The sequence below is a fragment of the Vitis vinifera genome, chromosome 13 (assembly GCF_030704535.1).
Source record: "Vitis vinifera cultivar Pinot Noir 40024 chromosome 13, ASM3070453v1".
Lineage (NCBI taxonomy): Eukaryota > Viridiplantae > Streptophyta > Magnoliopsida > Vitales > Vitaceae > Vitis > Vitis vinifera.
Genome location: NC_081817.1, coordinates 11,048,766 through 11,069,886, shown reverse-complemented (window position 1 = coordinate 11,069,886; position 21,121 = coordinate 11,048,766). Strand labels below are relative to the sequence as shown.

Below are 21,121 nucleotides of genomic sequence, written 5' to 3'. Positions count from 1 at the left end.
CACACCAGAACCCAAAAGCGATAGATCTGTGTCCCTTTCAACAACTGTTAAAAACCATATCATAAAATAAAAATAAAAATAAAAATAAAAAGATGAACCTCCTCAAGGCTATTTTCCAAAGAATATCAAGAAAATAGATATCAAAAGGAGAAATACACTCCTTTTAATGGTGTACAGTCTAGAATCAAGATACTTGATATGAATTTACTCCTGTTATAAAAACTAGAATCATCTTACTCATGCATTAGACAACACTGATCACCTGCATTGGAACTTGTTCAATTTAATTTTAATGTACAGATGCAACATTGGTGATATAGTTCACCAATCAACCAAGTGTATCTTATAACATGTTTATACATGTAAATGAAACACCTCATACATCAACATGCCACTTTCACTGACAAGCAGAAACCAGCAGTCCTATCAATAAAGCAACTTAAGAGATGAACAGAGTAAGAAATACAAGCAAGAAGCAGGATGAACATATATGGCTCTGAAAGAAAACTGTAGTGTTTTACAAGGAAAGAAATTATCCGGACCACTTAAGCAATAATGATTCCTAAATCGACTTCTTTAAAGAAGTATACAAAAAGAATTGCCATAATTACAAGTGCCAATTTGCCTGAGATAAAACTCAAAACAGCTGTTTTCCCTTGACAACAGCACTATCATTCTCATCTAAACAGTTGAATAATCCACAGGAATATACAGTGTACCGTCCTCACAGAATCATATTTAAATCTGAGAGGTCATCCATAGGTATTTCAAGGCCCATTGAATCATGGTCTTGTAAGCCATCCTCGTCAAAGTTCAACCAAGAACTGAGATCTTGAGGCCCACCCAGGTCACTGCCTACACCTAGTTCTTCTATCGAGTCTAATTCATGAATCTGCAAGCTCGGAAAGTCCATGGGTTCCTTGACTTCCTTAAATGAATCTTGGGGAACATTACCAGGAGACATCAACCCGACTTCTCTTTTTTTATTGCTATCATTGGTAATCAATTCATCAGAACCACTAAATGAAGGGTACAAAGGAGGTGTTGCTTCTGTATTCCTGCCAACAAATCCATTTCCTGAAGTCGATATCTGAGCAGTCTTCTGCTTGGGCTTTGTTTTTGTCTTGCGCTCACCTTTGAAGTTTCCAAGTGATGGACGGCCAGCTTTGGCAGCAGAATTTCTTGCTAGACCATCCTTGTCTCTCTCTCTCTCACTTCTTTTTCCCTTTGCTCCACCCAAAAGATTGTTGCCTAGAGTTGATGTGGCTCTCAAGGAGGCACTGCCACCAACATCATCAAGCAGCACTTCCTTCTTCTTTCCTCTGTTCAATATTGGGCCACTTTTGGCAAAATCTTGGTCAGATGAGTGGTTTAGTGTTTCATGTGTGTCTAATAATCCCCTTTCAATTTTATCATTATTATAATCATTCCGCCCAGCCCTGTTGGTAAAGGAGCCTGCAAAAGAAGAAAACTTATTACTTAAATACAGTTGAGCTGAAAACCAGAAAACTGATTAAAGACGGTCCATAACACATATTGGAAGGTGTTTGGAGCAAAGGCGCTCATGACGAGGAAGCAAAAAAACAGATTCTACTGAACTTAATTTATAAAATGGCCCCTCACCAGACACCTGGCTTTTAGTGTCTACCAAAACTAGAAGTATTATACTGATAACTTTAACAAAAGCATATCGTACAAAGAGAAATTTCTTAAAAGCAAAAAAGAAAATTACTCCATGTCATAGCATCAAGTATTTAAATAAGCAGACCTGATGCCCTGGGCTCTGGTTGACACTTAAGACCTTCAGGATGAATTATAGATTCTGCGTCATTGCTGCAAAGAGGTGCAGCCAAAATAACATCTCGAAGTGCAGGCCCACTAAAGCAACTTTTGCCTGTTTCTTCAAATTTCCTACATCTATCAAGAGTCCTCTTCATAAAAGCCAATGCAAGTTGCTTTGAGACCTTACTGACACCACTTTTTGACCCACTGCTTCCTCGAGTGGCCTGTAAAAATTATTTGAAGAGACATTTCAATGTTTACCCCTACTGCAAACAAGCTATTTTATATTTATTCAAATGAAGGCAATCAACTATTAGAATAGAACAGCTCAGAGATATACACATATTTTAGAACACCTCGTTTCTGCATGGTGTCTGAATTAAATCGTACTCAAGTATGGTTATCAGAACAACAGAAGCACTAGACAGTCTTACATTTATGAAAGAATCACTGCCTCTGAACCACTTAAAAATAAAATAACAAATAGAATGTATATCTTAAACCTAACAGAAATAACAAATGAATAAATAAAGATATGCTCAAGTGGTTGAGACACATTCTGGCACAGAGTTCAGAAATGCTATGCCACACATGCATAGCTTGAAGACAAGAACAAAGATGAACACACCTTAAAAATCAGCATTGATGAAGCCATAAATTTCAGCTTCTTATCAATAAACACTTCCATGCATATGCTCAACCATATATATATATATTAAAAGAACCATCAACAAGCCCCAATATCATATGAATATGTAATGATCCAGTCACAAGGCAAAAGGCTCTAGTTTGTAGGAAAGAACAAATAATGGACACAGATGAAATACTAACCAACTGCTTTTTGTATGCCATCTCAACAAGTCTATTCAATGCAACCTGCTCAAGGGCACTGCAAATTGACCACATAATATTAAATAGAGCAAGGACATAAAAAATGCTTTCGTAATTAATTTTCATAGTTCAAACTAATCTGAGAAATATTTTCAAACTATTGAATAATCCTACCGTTCTTCCACTTCCTTCCCCTCTTGAATAGCTTTAGATAATTTGTTTAAGTGCATCTTCTTCTTCCCAACCTATAGAAACAATATGATCCTCAGCAAATATATATATATATATATATGTGTGTGTGTGTGTGTGTGTGTGTGTGCGTGTGTGTGCGTGTGCGTGTTTAAAAAGATAGAAAAGTAGAACAGAAAAAATCACTAAAAAAGGTTCAAATAAGTTGCAATAAACATTTTTCTTGAAGTACACGACTTTGACAAATGCACTTTCTTTCAGTTTCTGCTCAAATATAGTGAAATAATAAGTTTAGGAAAGTAGATGTGCTATAAAGAACAAGAATGTAATCCAACCTGTTGGTAAAGTTTCTTTTCAAGTTCCATAATTTCTTGATTAATTACTTCATCCTCTCCTTCTGCTAGATCAGGCTGTAACAAGGCAACCAGAAGTAAAAGGAGAAGAGAAAAAAATGAGAATCTTGAAAAGGACAAATTCTAGCCATAAAGTATGCCATTGTACGAAGAGATATTTTACCATGCAACCCACTTACAGATGCCTAATGATAAAAAGAAAGTATCCCTTACATGAATCTACTAGAGTAAAGATTTGGAAAATCCATAAGAAAAAAACAAGTAGGGGGGGAACATTAGGAATCGACTTTAATGAAAAGACAAAATAATAATTTTGATAAACATCATTTCTTGTATAAGGTAAAAGTCATACCACAGTCTCTGGATTTAGGCCAATACTATGCAGCTCCAGCAACAGTTTGTCTTCCAGCGACATCTGCTCATATCGGAACTCAAAGGAAGAAATGCCAGAACCATTTGGCTGAACAGCTTGTGGAACATCCAGGCAGTCATGAAAAATATCAGAGAGAGACCCAACATCTGAATGCTTAGAACTATGAACTCCATGAAGAAGGTCATCACTACATGAAGGATTGAACACAGTTGGGGCCTTGTTAAAGGTGGTACTCCCATTACAAGAAAATTTGTCAGGGGAATATATATTCTGCAGTCGAAGACCCAAGACAGAATCATATTCAGATTCCATCTCATCCCTTCTTTGAGGGTCAATATCAACATTAAGGCAAGCGCCAGCAGAAGAGTCATCTCTAGAATATTGGATAGACATATTTCTTTGTCCACCATTTTCTTCTTCTTCAGTTTCATCTTCTATGATAAGAGCTGATAATACTCTTTGGTACAGTGGGGTAACTTTGTTAAACCTTCTTTCTGCATTCAATCTTCCACATATGGCAGCATCACCATCCTGGAATTGATCAACCAAATTCTCAGACCTAGCAGACTCCTTAGATCCAATTTGATTCATCTGGTTTTTCTCTCTCTCTCCAGAAGCATGAGTTTGAGACCGAGAACTTTCTTCATGTACTCGATCATTCTGAGAAAGCAAGACAATTTTAAAACTAGTACATGGACCCATAAGCCATATAGATTAATTGAATAATGTTTCAAAATTTTCACACAAAAAAATAGCGATGCATCTATTAACAAGTCCACATTCCAAATGATGGCTTCATGACTTCAAATGCTGTGGCAACAAAATTACCATTTTATTACCATCAGACATCCCACTGCTATTATAAATTGCATAAATCAAACTCAAAGTAGAGGTTTGCAGCAATTCTAATAATGAGCTACAGCATGCCAAAATTTCACCATATGAAATAGAGTGTTGGTTCAACACTAGTAAAGAGAGAAACGGGTGAAGACAGGAAAGGCATATGTTAAATTATTGAATAGAAAATACCAAGGCATTCTTGCCATTGCCAGACATCTGAGATAGGCTTTCATGGAGCTCCTCCATGCGTTGCAGCTGATCCAGTTTCAAATAGGAAAGTGGAAAGAATCAGTGAGCAGCCAATTAAAAATATAACTCATAATTATAATCATGAATTCTAGTAGCTACCCCTTGCTTCAAATAGGATGTGTCCTCCAAGTTGACAGAAGCGAAAAAAGGTTCCATTTTTTTCCAGAATGAACCAGAGCAGGCAAGATCTTCAAAAGCAAACAATACAGAAATCAACAATACACTCATGTGCCAGGGGAACAAAAATATCTTGTGCGGAAACACCATAAATAGAAAAAAAGACACATACAGTTAGCATCACCAGTGAATTTTGCAGCTGCTAGTAGTTCTTCACGATCATCATCTGAATCACCTGGAATATCATGAAGAAGAATATTAATGCATCGAAGATATAGCCAATAGCACCTATATCTTCTAATTTGGAAAAACAGGAGCTACAAATTAGAAACAGGAAACTGAATCTTTAAATAACAAATATAAAGAATAAACTAAATGTAGAAAGATTTTCACCGAAACATTGGGAAAAAGTTAGATGTTTAACCAGCACCGAAACCTAAGGAATACTGAAGTTGACACTCTACTCTCAAAATGTATAAGAACTGTTAAGAATCATGGTATTGTTAAAATGCACACCCCAAATGCATGAAATACAAATTTGAGAGGTTTTAAACGCACCTGTGAAATCTGGAGAACCACTATTTGGAGTTTGCCCTACACGTGTAAGCGCCTTTCGATCTGACTGTTTTTTAAGAGGAGGACGGCCTGACTTGCTGAAATGAACAAATAAACAATTATGTATATAAGAAAGGTAAATAATAAATGTTAAAAACATAAATTTGTTTCCAACATCAGAGAAAAGCATTCAACACCTTCCATTCTTATCAGAACCAGGCCTTGCACTTCGAAGTGGTTTTGTTGTAGTTGGATTCTCAAACTTTTCCCTCATTGGTGATATGCTAGCCCTAGAAAATGCCGAGCCCCTTCCACTCCGTCCTTGTCTCCGCACACCATCTCCGATTTCTTCCCTAATAAGAATTTTGTTCTTCTTTGCAAGCAACACTGAAGGCCCAACATTCTGAATTCCATTTACAGATCTTTCCTCTGCTTCACAACTGCCCATTCCTTTTTCCTTTGATCTGTTTTCACCAGCACCAGATTCTTCACTTTCAGATAATCTGGCGGGAGAAGAAACATTTTCGAGTTTCATTTTACCATGTTGAGAGCCATTACCCACACCCCTGGCTAGAAGCGACCCACTGTTCCCAGTGGAAGCCATTCTAGCACCAAAATCAGGAGTGCAGCCTTCGGATGATATTTGCACTTCATCATGGTTTGAGACAGGAGAGACAAGATTTGCTCTCCTAGTGCGAGAGATTTTTTGTGGTCTCTGACCTCCCCATTGAGCCATGGGGGGAGAGGATGATCCTGTGGGCATAGGACGCTTGCGATTATTAGTTGCACCTATTGAATGGATTTTGTTTACACCTGGAGACTGTTCCCAGCCTTCCAGTGCTCCAGATGTGCGAGGAAAATTAAGAGATGAATTTGCCGCCACAGGGCCAGTTCGTGGTCCCCTTGAAGCCTTTCCTTTTATTATTGGGCTAGGAGTGACTACATTATTGTCCTCGCGGATATTTAACCTAGATAATTGTGATGGTGTTGCACATCAGAAATTAAAATTAAGAACAAATTATAATGTCAAACAAAAAAAACTGTAGAGGAAGCCTGATTTTAGTGAGATAAATTTAAAGGAGTGAAAACATACTTATTGCTTCCTTTTGCTACAAGCCTTTCCTTATTCAATCCAGCTGTGTGATCCCTTGAGAGAGAGGCCTTTTCCAGTTCAGTCTTCTGTGTCACACGGGCATTTGAACTGGCAGACAAGGATGTACCATCTAACTTGTTAGCACCACTACTACCATTAGAAGATCCTGATCTGTGAGGCATTTAGCAACATTAAGAATAAAATTTGATTCTTATATAAATCAATAAATGTAGGTAATAAAGCTATATATTGATGGAGGACTAGAATCTCACATCAAAGCAAAACAACAAAACCGAAAAGGGGTTGATTTGCAAGTAACCTCATCCAAAAGGTATTGAAGTAGAAACTTCATTTTCATTATGACTGAGGGCACATGGAACAGAATTTCTCGAACAATCTAGGAGTTTTGCAGGGAACAGATGAAAAAAATTTGGAAAAAACAAGAGTAAACCTCTAGTATTCCCATTATCAGAAGCAGTAATAGTATAAAATAGCAAGTTCATAAAAATGCACTGCACAATTGACAAAAGTATAAAACTGTAATAGCATTACAATGAATTTCAAAGATAGAACGAGATTTCAATGCCAGGATACAACAAGATTACATCACTAGCAATAGCTATTTTCTAACATCAGTAGATATAAAAAATATCAGCTAAAGAACTGATGGGATTGAAATTTGTTGTTCACTTGGTTGGATTTGGGAAAATCGAATTACATCTGAAAATTTCAAAGGGAATCTTCCAAATACCCATTCCTCTCATTTCTTTCTCCTTTTCTTAAATTTAAAAATATTTATCATATCTCAAAATAATGGGGTTATTCAAATAAATTTAGTGTCTAATGTCCAACTCCCACATTCTTCAAAATTTGAAGACTTTGGAAGTGAGATCTCAAGCCATAGGAACCATTTTAGGACAAATTTAGTATTCTGTAAACTTTCCTCCCTTAAAATCAGTGCAATTCTCCAAGGCTTAGAACCCAAGCTAGTCTTATTTTATTAACATTATTATTTTTATTGTTTGAAAAATATCCAAGGGCTTTTATTCCACCCAGAGGGTAAAGATGTACAAATCCAAAAACAGAGATTCTTGGAAACAAAAACGTGACTGAGAAATCTTCATCAGTTACTATAAGACACTAAGAAAATAAAACTAAAGATTGGCAAAGTAAATGGGAAAATACGATGATACTAAATGCAAGAATATGTAAAACAGATTAACACTGTTTGTCTTTCACCAAATAAATTTCAATGTATAAAACCTACGTTGCCCCAAGACTGAAAGTTTTTGTCTGCTCAATACGGAAAAATTCGCCAGTCTCACAATGCATAAATTGTTCTTGGACAAAAAGAAAAAGAAAAAGACAAATAAAATAAAACTTCTAGATTCACAATTTTGCCGCCCCTAGCATGCTCAGGAAACAAATTTATGCTTCCAGAAAATGTACGCATTTCAAACTTAGCAAGATGGAAAGGAACCAAAAAAGAGGCAGCAAGTTCAAAATGAAATGTTAAAATTCTAAATACCTCTTTAAATCTAGACTTCTATTTAAGGGAAACTTATTAATATTCACAACACTGATATATATATATATATATATGCATTTTGATAGACAAGTCACAAGTAGGATCAATCAATGTTATCAAACCCAAGAGTTTTTTTTTTATAGATAAACGCACAAGGATATATTAGATAAAGGGTGCTTTAAAGGCGACCCAGAGCATACAGGGAGTATACAAGCGTCACCTAAAAACAGGAAACAAAAGGGACAAGCACTCACCGGCCCTCAACAAGAACCCAACCAGTCCACAAAGTTAAGGGGCCTACAACTATAAAAGATTTAGCCCAGGAAAAGAGATTACAACTATGTAATGATATTAATTATAAAATTATCAAACCCAAGAGTTGGGTTATGCAAAGCCAATTTTATAATTAATATCATTATAACTGTTATGGATTGGACAGTTGCTGGTACCTTATCAACTCAATATGACCCAATTAATATAATGTTTGGCAAGAATCATGTGCATCGTAAAGATGTAGCCCAACAATGGGCTTGGGAAAATGCTGCTGCCACAAGGAGTTTTTGAATAGCATAACAGGAACAAGTTTCATAATAGGTGTAATTAGATCAAAGCTCAATTTATGTACATATCTGCTGCAAACACAGATGCAGATGGATAGTGTATGTATTTGTGTGTGCATATAAGATATCAACATTGGAGTGATGACACATGATTTTAATAATGAACTCATTTTTTAATTAAAACGTGTTGACCAATTGAGGTGTTCATATATAAGCAGTGGAAAAGGAATATTTGAATCCAATTGTTCTATTTATCTGATCAATAAAAGTCAATATCACAGTATTGCAAGTGGAGGATTCCAAGCAATGTTCTTTAAGCTTTTCCCCTTTTAGGGTGATCTGGGTCTTCTTAGAAGGGTAAAGAGCTTGGTTGGCATGATGGCTATGCAGGCAAGAGATGCAAGAACCTATGGAGGTTGGCTCCTTTATGCTTATTTTAGTGCATATGAAAAAATAGAAATAGCACTTCTGAAGGTCTTGAGCATTCAGACATGGCCCTTTTTTGATAAGTAAGAGATTTGTATTAATAAAAGCGCAAAAAGTGCACAAGAGTATACAGGTTGTATACAAGTAAACCAAGCAAAAAACAGAAAAGAAGGTACAAAAAAATATTCTCCCCCCCTCACCCAATACCCAACCACTCTATGAAATCAATCAAATGCGTATAGCCACCACCTATATACACCCTAACCCACATAGAGAAATTGTTTAGGAATAAACTTTTTAGCCTTTGATCAGACAATTCATCACTACCAAAGTATCTCCTGTTTCTGTCCTTCCAAATTGTCCAGAAAATGCAAGAAGGAACAGCTCTCCAAGCCTTAATACATCTTTTCTCTATAAAAGACTCACGCCACCCTAGGAGGGTTTCCCTAACTGACTCAGAAATAACCCACAGTACACCAAAAATGAAGAACACCAACTGCTATAATAATCTTGCCTTGTCACAATGAAGAATGATATGATCTACGGACTCTAACTCCTCTCTGCTCAAAGCACACCAATTGGCCAAAATCCACCCTCTTAAAGATCACTTCCTCAAAACCTTTTTCCTTTGGACGAGGGGATATGTTAGGGGAAACCTGCTATCATTTCAAAATTTCAACAACTATTTGGGCTTAGGTGCACTTAGTTATGCCCCATTTTGATAGGGACTCCTCTATAAGATTTCGACTTGCCTATCAAAAATTAAAGTCAATATGTAATGTTCAGGATAAAATCCACATCAAGTACAATTAGGTTGCTCTAAATAGATTTAGATCAATACAAACTGTGTTGATGAATACACCATCCTAACAGCTAAACTATAAAAGGGTGAAAGCCAATAATAGAGATGGGATATGTGCCCCACAAATAGCCTCATCTGTATACATCTAGATATACACGCATTATATATATATAAAAGGAAAATAGAGATTCTCTCTCCTTTGTGTTTTGCATGTCTCTCAAACAAACCTCCCATCAAGTTTTTCCTTTTTTTTTTTTTTCTGATAGGTATATCCCATAAAGTGTCCTAATCTCTTTATAACTCTATCCTATCCTTTTAAACCATTTCTCAAATCTTTTTTCTTTTCAACTTTTGTTGAGTTGCACAAACAACACATGTGCCATACGTCAAGTATGCATAAAGCAATGAGGGAGTGTGGTCTTTTTACACTATTTTAAAATATTTAAATTACCTTCATAATATTGAAAATAAGACAACTACCTAAGATTCCCCCTCAAATCAACCATCCCTACAACTCTAACAATCTCTCCAATCCAATACTCCTACTTCACTTCTTACTTTTCACATTTTGAGGCATTATAGTGTTGTTGGGGATGCACAGACAATGCATGTGCCACAACCTCCAGCTTTTGCATGTGCTTGTGTATGGAGAGAGAGAGAGAGAGAGTACTGCCATTTGATAATATTATATCAACAGGATGTTGAAATTTGAGTTGCATATACATGATTTCTTTTTTTAAGAATGTCATATTATTTATCTAAAATAATTAATTTCAAGAGCTATTAGAAGTCATTTATTTCAAGACCTTGCATACTTAATTTGGTTCTTAAGATAAGTTTATTTCAGGAAGAATGGTTCAGTGTGAGGGTTATTTCTTTTCTTCTTTAATTTTCTTACTTCATTCATCACAATACACACACAAAAATTATTTTTTTATTTTTTATTTTTATCAATAAATACACACACAAAAATTATTAAATGCGGTAGAAATACAATAAGCTTGCATCACAATGCTCAAGAGTGAAATGGCAGTCTCTACCAAGGCCATCTACAGAATGTGGTAGATTGTCTACATAAGACTTCTGGAGCCTATTTGCCTATCAAAAAAAAAACAGGAGCCTATTAAAGACAAAACAAAAAAAAAAACTTATAAAAAATTGAGCAAGCAGAACACAGTAATCAAAATTTAACAATTTTCTGCCAAACTTTACCATGTTTCCTCATTTTATCCTCCAATTTCTTATTGTTGTCCGTTGGATTTACTCTCACAATTCATTTCTGAAATTGTTACATCCATAGAAGACCCCTTCTAAACTTAGAATCATCATCACTCATCAGTTCGTGGGTTTGTCCCTATTAGTTCCCCATCTCTGACTTTGATTCAATATGTCAAAATGACCTGATTTTTGAGACAAGTGGGGCAAAAAAGTAGAATTCCAGAAGTAAATTGAAATCTTAATATTAAAGCAAACAATGTTTCCAGGACTAGGATTAAATTTCTTTAGAATCTCAATCCCTAAAAACATAGATCTGAACTTTATCAGATAAGAAAAACAATTATTTTTAATTAATGAATCAATTCTAACAGTATGGAGAAAAAAATCTCTTTGACCAATAAAGTAGAGCAAGAAAAGCATGGCATCCGAATATAACCACCCATATTAGCACTAAACATATGTCTGTATTTATACAAATATATAGCAGCGAGCATTCATGTATATGAGTGAGCTTGTGGAGGAGAGAGGTCTTGGTATTAAAGGAGTAGAAACACTAACTCAAATCCTCTTCAAAAATATAGATTCACTTAGGAAAAGGGACATTTACCTACTTTCTAATAGATTAACAAATTATTTTTTTGGCTGAACTTTTGAATGCCTCCAAGAAAATTGTACCAATATTCTTGGAAATAAATCTATGCTGCTCGAGAATTTTTTATAGGAATGCTCCTTGATAATTACTATCAAATTAGATTCAAAATCAAGAAAAAAGAGCCTTAAACCACTAAAACAGGATTATGACACCACAAAAATGATCTGATAAAAAGTTACCTGATACCCTGAGCATCACCAGCTTGCAGACCGGTTTCATTGTTAAGCTTATGATGCATCGCTCGTTTTAACTCTCCATCACTATCCATGGGTCTGGTAAAAACAGCACCTACTGATCGTTTCCTTTTCATTTTTTTGTCCCAACCCTCACCTCCAGCAGGCAGTCTGCGAATCTTTTCTTCAACCAGATCAGATCCCACACCACCATCCTTAAGCATATCTCTGTCTTTTGCCATTACCATAGTCTGCCTTGGGGGACCGCTACTTCGGCCTTCTGGCTGAAAAGTTTTCATGAAAATTAACTAACAATTTGCAATAAATGAAACACTAGTGACTGAAACCTAGAAAGTAGTGAATACAATTGGCTGTTCCATCAAAATTAAACAAAACTCATTCTGTTTTATAAGCAAATTTATTTAATTTTTTTTATAGGAACAGACAAGATATGCCAAGAGAGTACAACTACATGCGAAGTGTATGAGTTTCACCAGCAAAAGATTCATGAAATCGAGAAGAAAGCAATTCTCCTTCTGAAAAAAAAAAAAAAAACAAAAAAACCAAAAGGGAAGAAGAAAGCAATTCTCCCAGCATTAGACTTAACTTTCCAAATAAATAATGACCATAAAAAGACTTTAAAACTGTTGTGTTGTGTTTTTTCATATAACCAAACAATACAATAGGTAACATTCCCATACAATACAGTGAGAAACCATCTCCCATATTTTACATAAAAATGGAAATAAGTCTTTTTTTTTTCTATAAATAAGCAAAAGAATTGTATTACGAGGAGGCGCTAACATAGCGACCCAAAGATGTACAGTATAGAGGCACTCACCCCCTTACAACTAAACCCAAAACAACAAAGAAACAAAAAACCTTCTCCCTCACCGAGAACCCACCCAATCTATTAAGGTCAAAGGACCACCTTTCATCAACAATTTGGTCTCCAACCATAGTAAACACACAAAAGAAACTTTCAGTCTTTGGATGGACAGCACACTATCTTCAAAGGCAATTTTATTCCTTGTCTTCCAAACGGACCAAAACAAACATAACAGACCCACTTGCCACACAGCCTTACACTTTTTACCCACAAAGGAACCCCTCCACCCTTAGAGGGTTTCCTTTACAGAAGAGGGAAACACCCAAGTCACTCCAAACAATGAAAAGAGCAACATCCACACTTCCTTTGTCTTTTCACAATGGAGAAGGAAGTGATCAATAGACTCCTCAAACGTTTGGCAAAGAAAGCATCAATTAGCCAAAGCCCAACCCCTCTTTTGCAGCCAGTCCAAGGTTAGAACTTTTCCCCACGAAGCCTCCCAAGCAAAGAAACTTAATTTAGGTTGCACACTAGAGTTCCAAATAATCTTCGAAGGGAAAGAAACTAGAGAATCCGACTGCAAGGCTCTATACAAGGACTTTACCGAGAACAAGCAATCCTTCGAGTCCATCCACCTCACCCTATCTTCCTCCTCACCCACATTTACCTTCTTCCCACCCAAACAACAAAACAACATTTCCACCTCTTCCATCTTCCAATCATTGAAAGGCCTAGTGAAGCAAGGGCTCTGACTTCCCCCCATTTCCCCAAAAGCTGTCCAAACTTCATTCATTCAAGCCTCTTAGAAGTTGCTAGGGCAAAATAAAGAGGGAAAAGACTCACACAAAGGAGTAGTTTCACACCACATATCCTTCCAAAAGCTCACCTTCCTTCCATCACCCACCACAAAGTCAAATCTAGGGGTCACAAGGTGCCCCAACTTTCTAATTGCTTTCCACAACTCAACTCCATAAGCCTACCTAGCCTCACAAGAGCTCCACCCACCTCTTTGCTCCCCATATTTCCCTCTAATCACTTGGTTCCAAAGGGCCTTTCTTTCATTTGCAAAGCGCCAACTCCATTTGCCAAGGAGAGCCCTATTGAGTGTCACAAGACTCTTAACCCCCAACCCTCCTTTCCTTTTATCTAAACAAACGACCATCCACCTTACTAAGTGAGATTTTTGCTCAAGAGCTCCACCACCCCATAGAAAATCCCTTTGAATATGCTCCAATCTCATTCTAACCGTCCTAGGCAACTGGAGAATAGACATGAAATAGATCGGCAAGCTAGACAAAGTACTACGAATCAAGGTGGAACTCCTCCCCCCCCCCCCCCCCCCTCTTTAGAAATATATTGTCGTTTCCACATACCCAATCTCTTGCGAAGTCTCTCTTCAATTCCATCCCAAGCAACTACAGATTTAAAAGGAGCACCCAATGGCATTCCTAAGTGAGTGGATGACAGTCTTCTCACCTTACAACCAAGCTCTTTAGCCAACTCTTCCACATTCTCTACCCTACCTACCGGAATCAACTCACTTTTATCCAAATTCCCTCTTAACCCCAAAATTGCCTCAAACCACATTAACAGTCAACACAAACACATCATTTGCTCCTCCCTCACCTCACAAAAAATCAATGCGTCATCAGCAAACAGCAAGTGAGACCTAGACCCCTTCACCCCCTCTTCCCCAAACCGAGCAAGGCGATAAGAAGCCTCTAGAAACTGCTCTCTTCAACAGACAGCTGAGTACCATCATCGCTATTACGAACAAATAAGGGGAAAGGGGGTCTCCTTGCCTTAAACCCCTTGAGCTCTAAAAAAATCTAGTAGGGGTTCCATTAACCAAAACAGAAAACCTAGTAGTGGATAAACACCACTTAATCCAGCGACACCACTTTTCCCCGAACCCCATCTTCTCCAAAACCGCCAAAAGAAAATACCACTCCACATTATCATAGGTTTTCTCAATGTTCAATTTGCAAAGAATCGCCCCTCTATTCCTTTTCAAAATCGAGCCTATTGCTTCATTAGCAATAAGCACTGCATCCATAATCTGCCGCCCCTCCACAAACACATTTTTTGACGTTGAGATCACCTTAGCTAACACCCCCTTCAACCTATTAGCCAGCACCTTGGTTAGCCACTTGTACAGCCCTCCTACCAAACTAATTGGCCTAAAATCCTTCAAGCCCTCAACCCCCCCTTTCTTTGGGATCAACACTAGAAAGGTTGCATTCAGACTCCGCACAAAGCAACCGGAATCATGGAACTCTCTAAAGAAGTTCATCACCTCCACCTTCACAAAGTCCCATGAACACTGTCAGAAAGCCATTGGGAAACCGTCAGGGCCTAGCGCTTTCTCCCCGCAGAACCCTGACAACACACCAAAGATCTCCTCCACCGTAAAAGGCTTCTCTAACCCTTCTATGTTTGGCTTCCATCCTCCAAGATCTAACAATAGACCCTAGAAAGCTCTGCTCACTTCCTCTTTAATTTCACTATCCTCAGTAAACCACCTCCCATTGACTTTAACTCTAGCCAACCAATTCCTCCTCTTATGAGCATTAGCCATCTGATAAAAGAACCTTGTATTTCTATCCCCTTCCTTAAGCCAGATTTCTCTAGACTTTTGCCTCCAAGACGCCTCCTCTAATAGGACCCACTTCTTATAAGTCTCTCTTGCCTCCTTTCTAGCTTCCTCCTCTTCCAGAGACAACGTGCAAGCACTCTCCTCCTCGTCCCAAAAATCCACCAGATTCAAAGCAAGTTGCTTCTGGGTTTCAACCTTACCAAATACCTCTTTGTTCCAACTTCTCAAAATCAGTTTCAAGGCCTTCAACTTTTCAGCCAGAATGAAGCTAGCCGACCCACTAACCTGAATCCTCTCCCACCACTAAGTCTATTAGTTTTCTTTAGTTTTTTTTTTTTTTTTTTTGATAGGTAAAAAGAGTAATTAAATTAAAAGCGTATACGAAGAGTGATAGTTTTCTTTAGTATTTTAAAAAAACTATTTTTCATTTTCTTTTAGTAGTTGAAAAAGCTATATTACTTTTTTCCTTTTAACAACTCTATCATAATCCTAGAATGCCCACTTTACAAGTTCCAAGAACAAATAACATAACTTTTCCCTGCTGTTGCTATGATGATATCTCCATGTTAAAAGTATACTTGTGATCAAATTGCTATATGAGATAAGGCCATGAGACATCCAAACCTCACCCGCCAACTACATCCCAAAATAAAAAACAAAAAATACAACTGCAAATTAAATTCAGGAAAATTCACTTTCAGATTCCTGATCCCAAAATTGAAGAAGTTTCTTTTTTTTTTAATACACAAAAATAATCAAAAAATAAAATACAATCACATCAACCAGATGCCATAGCATGGAAAAACACCCAAGAGGATGCAAAAGGGAGGGGTTGTAATGCCAGATGTAAATAAAGGTTTCAAATACAAACCCGTATATCTGCCATCGATGTGCGAACCCGCTTATTCATAACAACACTCTTTGTCCTGTCCTCCAGTCTTTGAGATACAAGGTCTGGAGAGCTTCGATGAATCTGAGTTCCCACTTTCAATGAGTTCAACCCAACTGATTTTTCATTTGGTAATAGATCATTACGCTGTTGCTTCCTTAAGTTTAGGGCATCACAAAATTTGTTCAATTTGTCTATGGATTCATCCAGCCTTTTTATTCTACCCCTGGTGAAAAGACATTGCAACATCAACAAACAAAAGGTATACAAAAGACAACCAATCATAATTAACTATACCCTAGCCCTAGGTTTGCATTTTTTTAATCAAAGTTCCATTCTATTTACCCTAAGATTTATAACCCAAAAAAGATTAAAAATCCATTCCAAGCATCCAGGGGCATGAACAGAGAAAAGGCTAACCTTGAATTAGAAGTAATAGTTTTAATTATCTGATCTGAAGACAATGAATGACCAGAACCAGATAAAAACATGCATCATGAAGGAAAAGAGGACAACACTTTCTACCAAATAACAAAAATCACCAATAAACATTTCTACAAGATTAAATTACCTGGCCTTGTTAATGGTGTCTACCACACTTGCCTTGAAACGTTTTAGTTCTTCAGTAGCCACAGGAGGGGGAGGCTTTGAGTGAGCAGCTCCAAAGGAATTGTCTTCCCCAGTGCTTCCAAAAGGAATCCCCAGAACTCTCCTTATTTCAACTAACCTAGAGCACTTCTGATCCCGCAGTGTAATTGGCTCCAACATCAGACATTGTGACAATGGAGGCAGATCCCCCATTGCTGATGTAGCATTCCCACGGGATATACCAGTTCCAGAACTAAATAAACGGCTCTCCCCACCCTCTCTGAAGCTTCCAGACCTATCCAAACAGGCATTTTGATAGTTCCCCCTCTGTCCATTTGGATAACTCCCAGAAAAACCAGCTTCCTCAGGAGTGCCTGAAGACAACTCAAATCTCATATTTCCAGCCATTACTCAAAAATAATTGTGGTAGTTCATCCTTCCCAAACAACTTGTGTCAACATCTCAAGCAATTGCTTTTGAAGCTGGGCCTGTCATAAGTATTCAAGAATATTAATAACATTGAAGTAAAGCCCACTAACAAGCATCCTGACGAATCAGTAAAACCCACGATTCAGTCCAATTCTGTGCAATTCAAAATGTTGCTTTCACTTATGGAAATTTATTTGTGCATATGCATTGTGGGATTGAAATTCAAACCTACACGAATCAGTACATGAAACAACCAGACTATACTGTTTTAATTATGAGCCTCAAATCCCAATCCTTGGCCCCAATTCCATGCAACCAAACACAATATTCAATCATTGGTTCTTTAAACTCTTTTATTCAACTCAATGCCTCAGCTCATTCTAGTTAAACAGTAATAACTATAATAAAGTCTTCGAAATTGAGATAAAACAGTAGCACAGAGTTGACCACTAGAACAACCAAAAACCAACCCTACGTTTGGCGGCTACGCAAAATAAGAAATATTTCAAATCTATATGTTCTAGAAACAATTCCCTTTTCCTTTCCCACACTTTCGCAGCAACCGAACGAAGCTCAAGACCAAACCCAATCGCAAAAACTACCAATACCAGCAAAATCAATTAACAAAACACCAAAAACGAAAACTCTAAAACAGTGTTCAACCGCAAGAAACCCTGAACGCCAAACGTTTTCCGAGAATTCAAAAACCCTAGTCGGGCCACAAAAAAAAAAAAATCTAGGGTTTTTTCTGAAAAACACCTACAATTGGATCAATAGCGATAGCAAAATTAGGTCAGCAGAGTAGAAGAGAATCGAGACGAACCCACATTGACCGATCGGAAGAGATCGAATTGTAGAGAGAGAAAGTGTTTGTAGAGAGAGAAAGTAGGAGTGAGGACGATGGCTGATTCTTTGCCTTGGAGCTGTCGCCGTGGAGATTCCTCGCAGGAAGAGAGAGAGAGAGAGAGAGAGAGAGAGAGAGAGGTCTTGTAGGGTCCCACAACACCGCTAAATTTAGGGCTAATTCCGCTAAAATCAGGGCCCTTTATCTTTTTGGGATTGGGCGACCTTCTATTTTAATGGGGAATTTTGGGCGCACCATATTCTTATATCCTCTTGGGGATGATTTTTGCAGCGCAAAATTTGAAGGGTTTTTTTATGTCCCTATTATAATAAGTTATGATGGGTCCAAAGGGATTAGACTAGTTGTTATGACTTATGACTTACAATATTAGTAGATTTGGGGTTAACTAAAAATTGACTTTGAGTTGACCAGGGTTGACTAAAGCCTCTGTTGGGATATGGAAGGCAACTTCTTACAATTCTCAACCCTTCCTTGTCTTTAATTTTGGTCCCAGTGTTAAAAAGAGTTACTTCCCTCAAATATCATTTTAATCCCACATCGCTTTCTAGTCAAATTCTACTTTCAAAACATCATTGTCCCTTTTTCCTATCACATGTTAGACAAGAAGAGTAAAAGCCCAACTAATAATGTACTTTTGTTGCTAAGCAATGAGATGGTGTGAATCAAACGAGTTTTCATGTGTAGTATTAGAAATTTCAGAAATGGCACATGGATGTATACGTATGATTATCAAGAGCTCCTATGAATAATTTCTCAAAGGAAGTTGTAAATGGTTAAATGGCTTTGATCTTCCACAATTTTACATATATGGCAATAGCTGACAAATCAATCATCAATCGACCCTTTTTTTTTTTGTGTCTTATTTTATTTGGTTGGTTTGGCTTTACCTTTAGCAGTACTATCAATACTTGATTGTCATAGATCCAAATTGAAGAATTGTTGTTTCCAAAATCAAAAATGCAAAAAGAAACAAACCAATCATATGGTATAATAATTTGGTGATCTCACAAATACCGTAAAATCGGCACATTTGTTGAAAGATTACCGATTTAACCAAAACTAATTATCTCAACCTAAATTAAACAAAAGGAATGATTTTTATGAACTAAACTAGCATGAACATAAATACGATGATTGTAAAAGTGAAATATATGATAATGAATTTTACAAAGTAAATTGTACTCCGGTGTTCAAATCTCAAAGGGAATAGGATCTAGTTTTCCTAAAGGTTATGACGTACTTTCACATTGCTAGCTTGGTTATTTTAGTCCATAACTCATTTTGAGGAGTTTGCATATCAATAATCAAACTCTATTATCAATTAATTGAGTCTAATGGCAAGTATTCTCTATATGTAAAAATCATTCATTATTTATGATAATTGACTTGCAAAGAGTTTATTTTCCCATTAACAAGAAGAGATATATGAATCTTGGAATAGGGGCCTAGTGGATTTTATCACAAGTAATTGCATTTTGTGCCATTCGTATAGTCAATAACTATAGGAAAAATATTTCATAGTTTTAAGTTATACACAAATTTGTGCATTTTATCGGAGTAAAATATGTAAAAATAATTCATACCTAGAAATTATTGAAACTGTCAATTCTCAATTTTTATTATATGAATGTTACCTAATGGTTATGTTTTTTTTTTAACATATTTGTAATAATATTATTGCAATAGATATACCCTTCTCATATTCTTCATACCTTCCAAATTATTTATTTATTTATTTAAATTTTTTTCCCACTTCAGATAGCAATGATGGTGTTTTTCCATACCAATTACATTTATAATTAATGGAAATGATAAACACTTAAAAAATTAGAGAAGACACGAAAAATGTGAGAAAAAATGTAAGGATTTCTCACATTCTTCATATCCTCTAAATTCTATATTTAAAAATTTTAAGAATTTTGTCACTTCAAATAGCAATGATATTTTTTTTTCATACCAATTACACTTAAAACTAATGAAAATCATGAAGAAGAAAACTTTAAAAATAACCTCACATTTTTTGTATCCTCCAAAATTTTCAAATTTTTTAATTTAATTTTTTTTCACTTCAAATAGTAATAATATTTTGTTCACACCAATTAAGAATTAATGGAAATGATGAACAAACAATTTTTTTTTTTAAAAAAAAAACAATTAAAAATTGAAGAGGGTACGAAGAATGTGAGAATAATTCGAAGAATACATTCTTTGTACCATCTCCAATTTTTATTTTTTATTTTTGAAATTTTTTTATTCATAATCTTCATCAATTGTAAGTGTAATTGGTATGTAAAAACAACAATATTGTTATTTGAAGTGAAAAAAAAGTTCAAAATTTTGGAGGGTACTAAAAATGTGGAAATGATACGAAGAATGTGAGAAAGTTACAAAAAATATGAAGATTTCTCATATTCTTCATACCCTCCAAATTTTCTAATATTTTTCCATTTTAAGAATTTTTTTCACCCAATAATGTAGTTTATTCACATTAATTACACTTAGAACCGATGAAAATGATGAACAAAAAAAATTAAAAAAATAGAACAATTAAAAATAGGAGGGGGTAAGAAGAATATGAAAATTCCTCATATTTTTCGTAACATTCTCATATTATTCATGTCATTCTCAAATTTTCGGTATCCTCTAAAATCTTCGATTTTCTTTTTATTTTAAGATTTTTTTTTCACTTCAAATAACAATAATGTTGTTTTTTCATACCATTTACACTTACAATTGGTGAAAATTATGAAAAAAATTGGTGGGGGTATAAAGAATTTGAGGATGGTATATTGTACTCACATTCTTTGCAATTCTCACATTTTTTGTACCCTACAAAATTTTCAACCTTTTTAAAAAAAATTTCCACTTCAAATGACAATCATATTATTTTTTATACCAATTACACTTATGCTTAGAATTTATGGAAATTATAAATAAAAATATTTTTAAAAATTAAAAAAATAAAATGCTCTGTACCCTTCATATTTCTCTTTTTTTTTTTTTTTTTTTCAAGATTTTTTTTATTTCAAATAACAATAAAATACCTTTATTAAGTTACAATTAATGAAATATTTGGAAAAAAAACATACAAATGTTAATAAAAAAAATTTGAAGACACTCCTCACTTTTTGTTCTTATCGTCTTTACATTATTGGCATTATCCTCGCATTTCCTTACCCTCAAA

General features: G+C 35.8%; 1 protein-coding gene across 3 annotated transcripts; it reads right to left on the bottom strand.

Annotated features, from left to right (window-relative positions):
• Positions 1 to 463: 463 nt before the first annotated feature.
• On the bottom strand, positions 464 to 18,174 carry LOC100252823 (uncharacterized). 3 transcript variants are annotated; one of them, XM_010660558.3, is made up of 16 exons: positions 17,896 to 18,174; positions 16,627 to 17,131; positions 16,038 to 16,281; positions 11,748 to 12,025; positions 6,383 to 6,553; positions 5,487 to 6,257; positions 5,293 to 5,387; positions 4,907 to 4,969; positions 4,717 to 4,805; positions 4,558 to 4,623; positions 3,508 to 4,188; positions 3,138 to 3,212; positions 2,788 to 2,858; positions 2,614 to 2,671; positions 1,769 to 2,006; positions 464 to 1,455 (listed from the first exon to the last, which is right to left on the bottom strand). In XM_010660558.3, the coding sequence occupies exons 2-16, from the start codon at positions 17,049 to 17,051 to the stop codon at positions 725 to 727; spliced, it is 4,056 nt and encodes a 1,351-aa protein (XP_010658860.2). In that variant the 5' UTR covers positions 17,052 to 17,131; positions 17,896 to 18,174; the 3' UTR covers positions 464 to 724. The 3 variants fall into 3 exon arrangements, with proteins under 3 accessions (XP_010658860.2, XP_010658861.2, XP_019080078.2); XM_010660559.3 differs by having other exon boundaries at positions 6,383 to 6,490; positions 17,896 to 18,172; XM_019224533.2 differs by having other exon boundaries at positions 17,900 to 18,171.
• Positions 18,175 to 21,121: the final 2,947 nt, after the last annotated feature.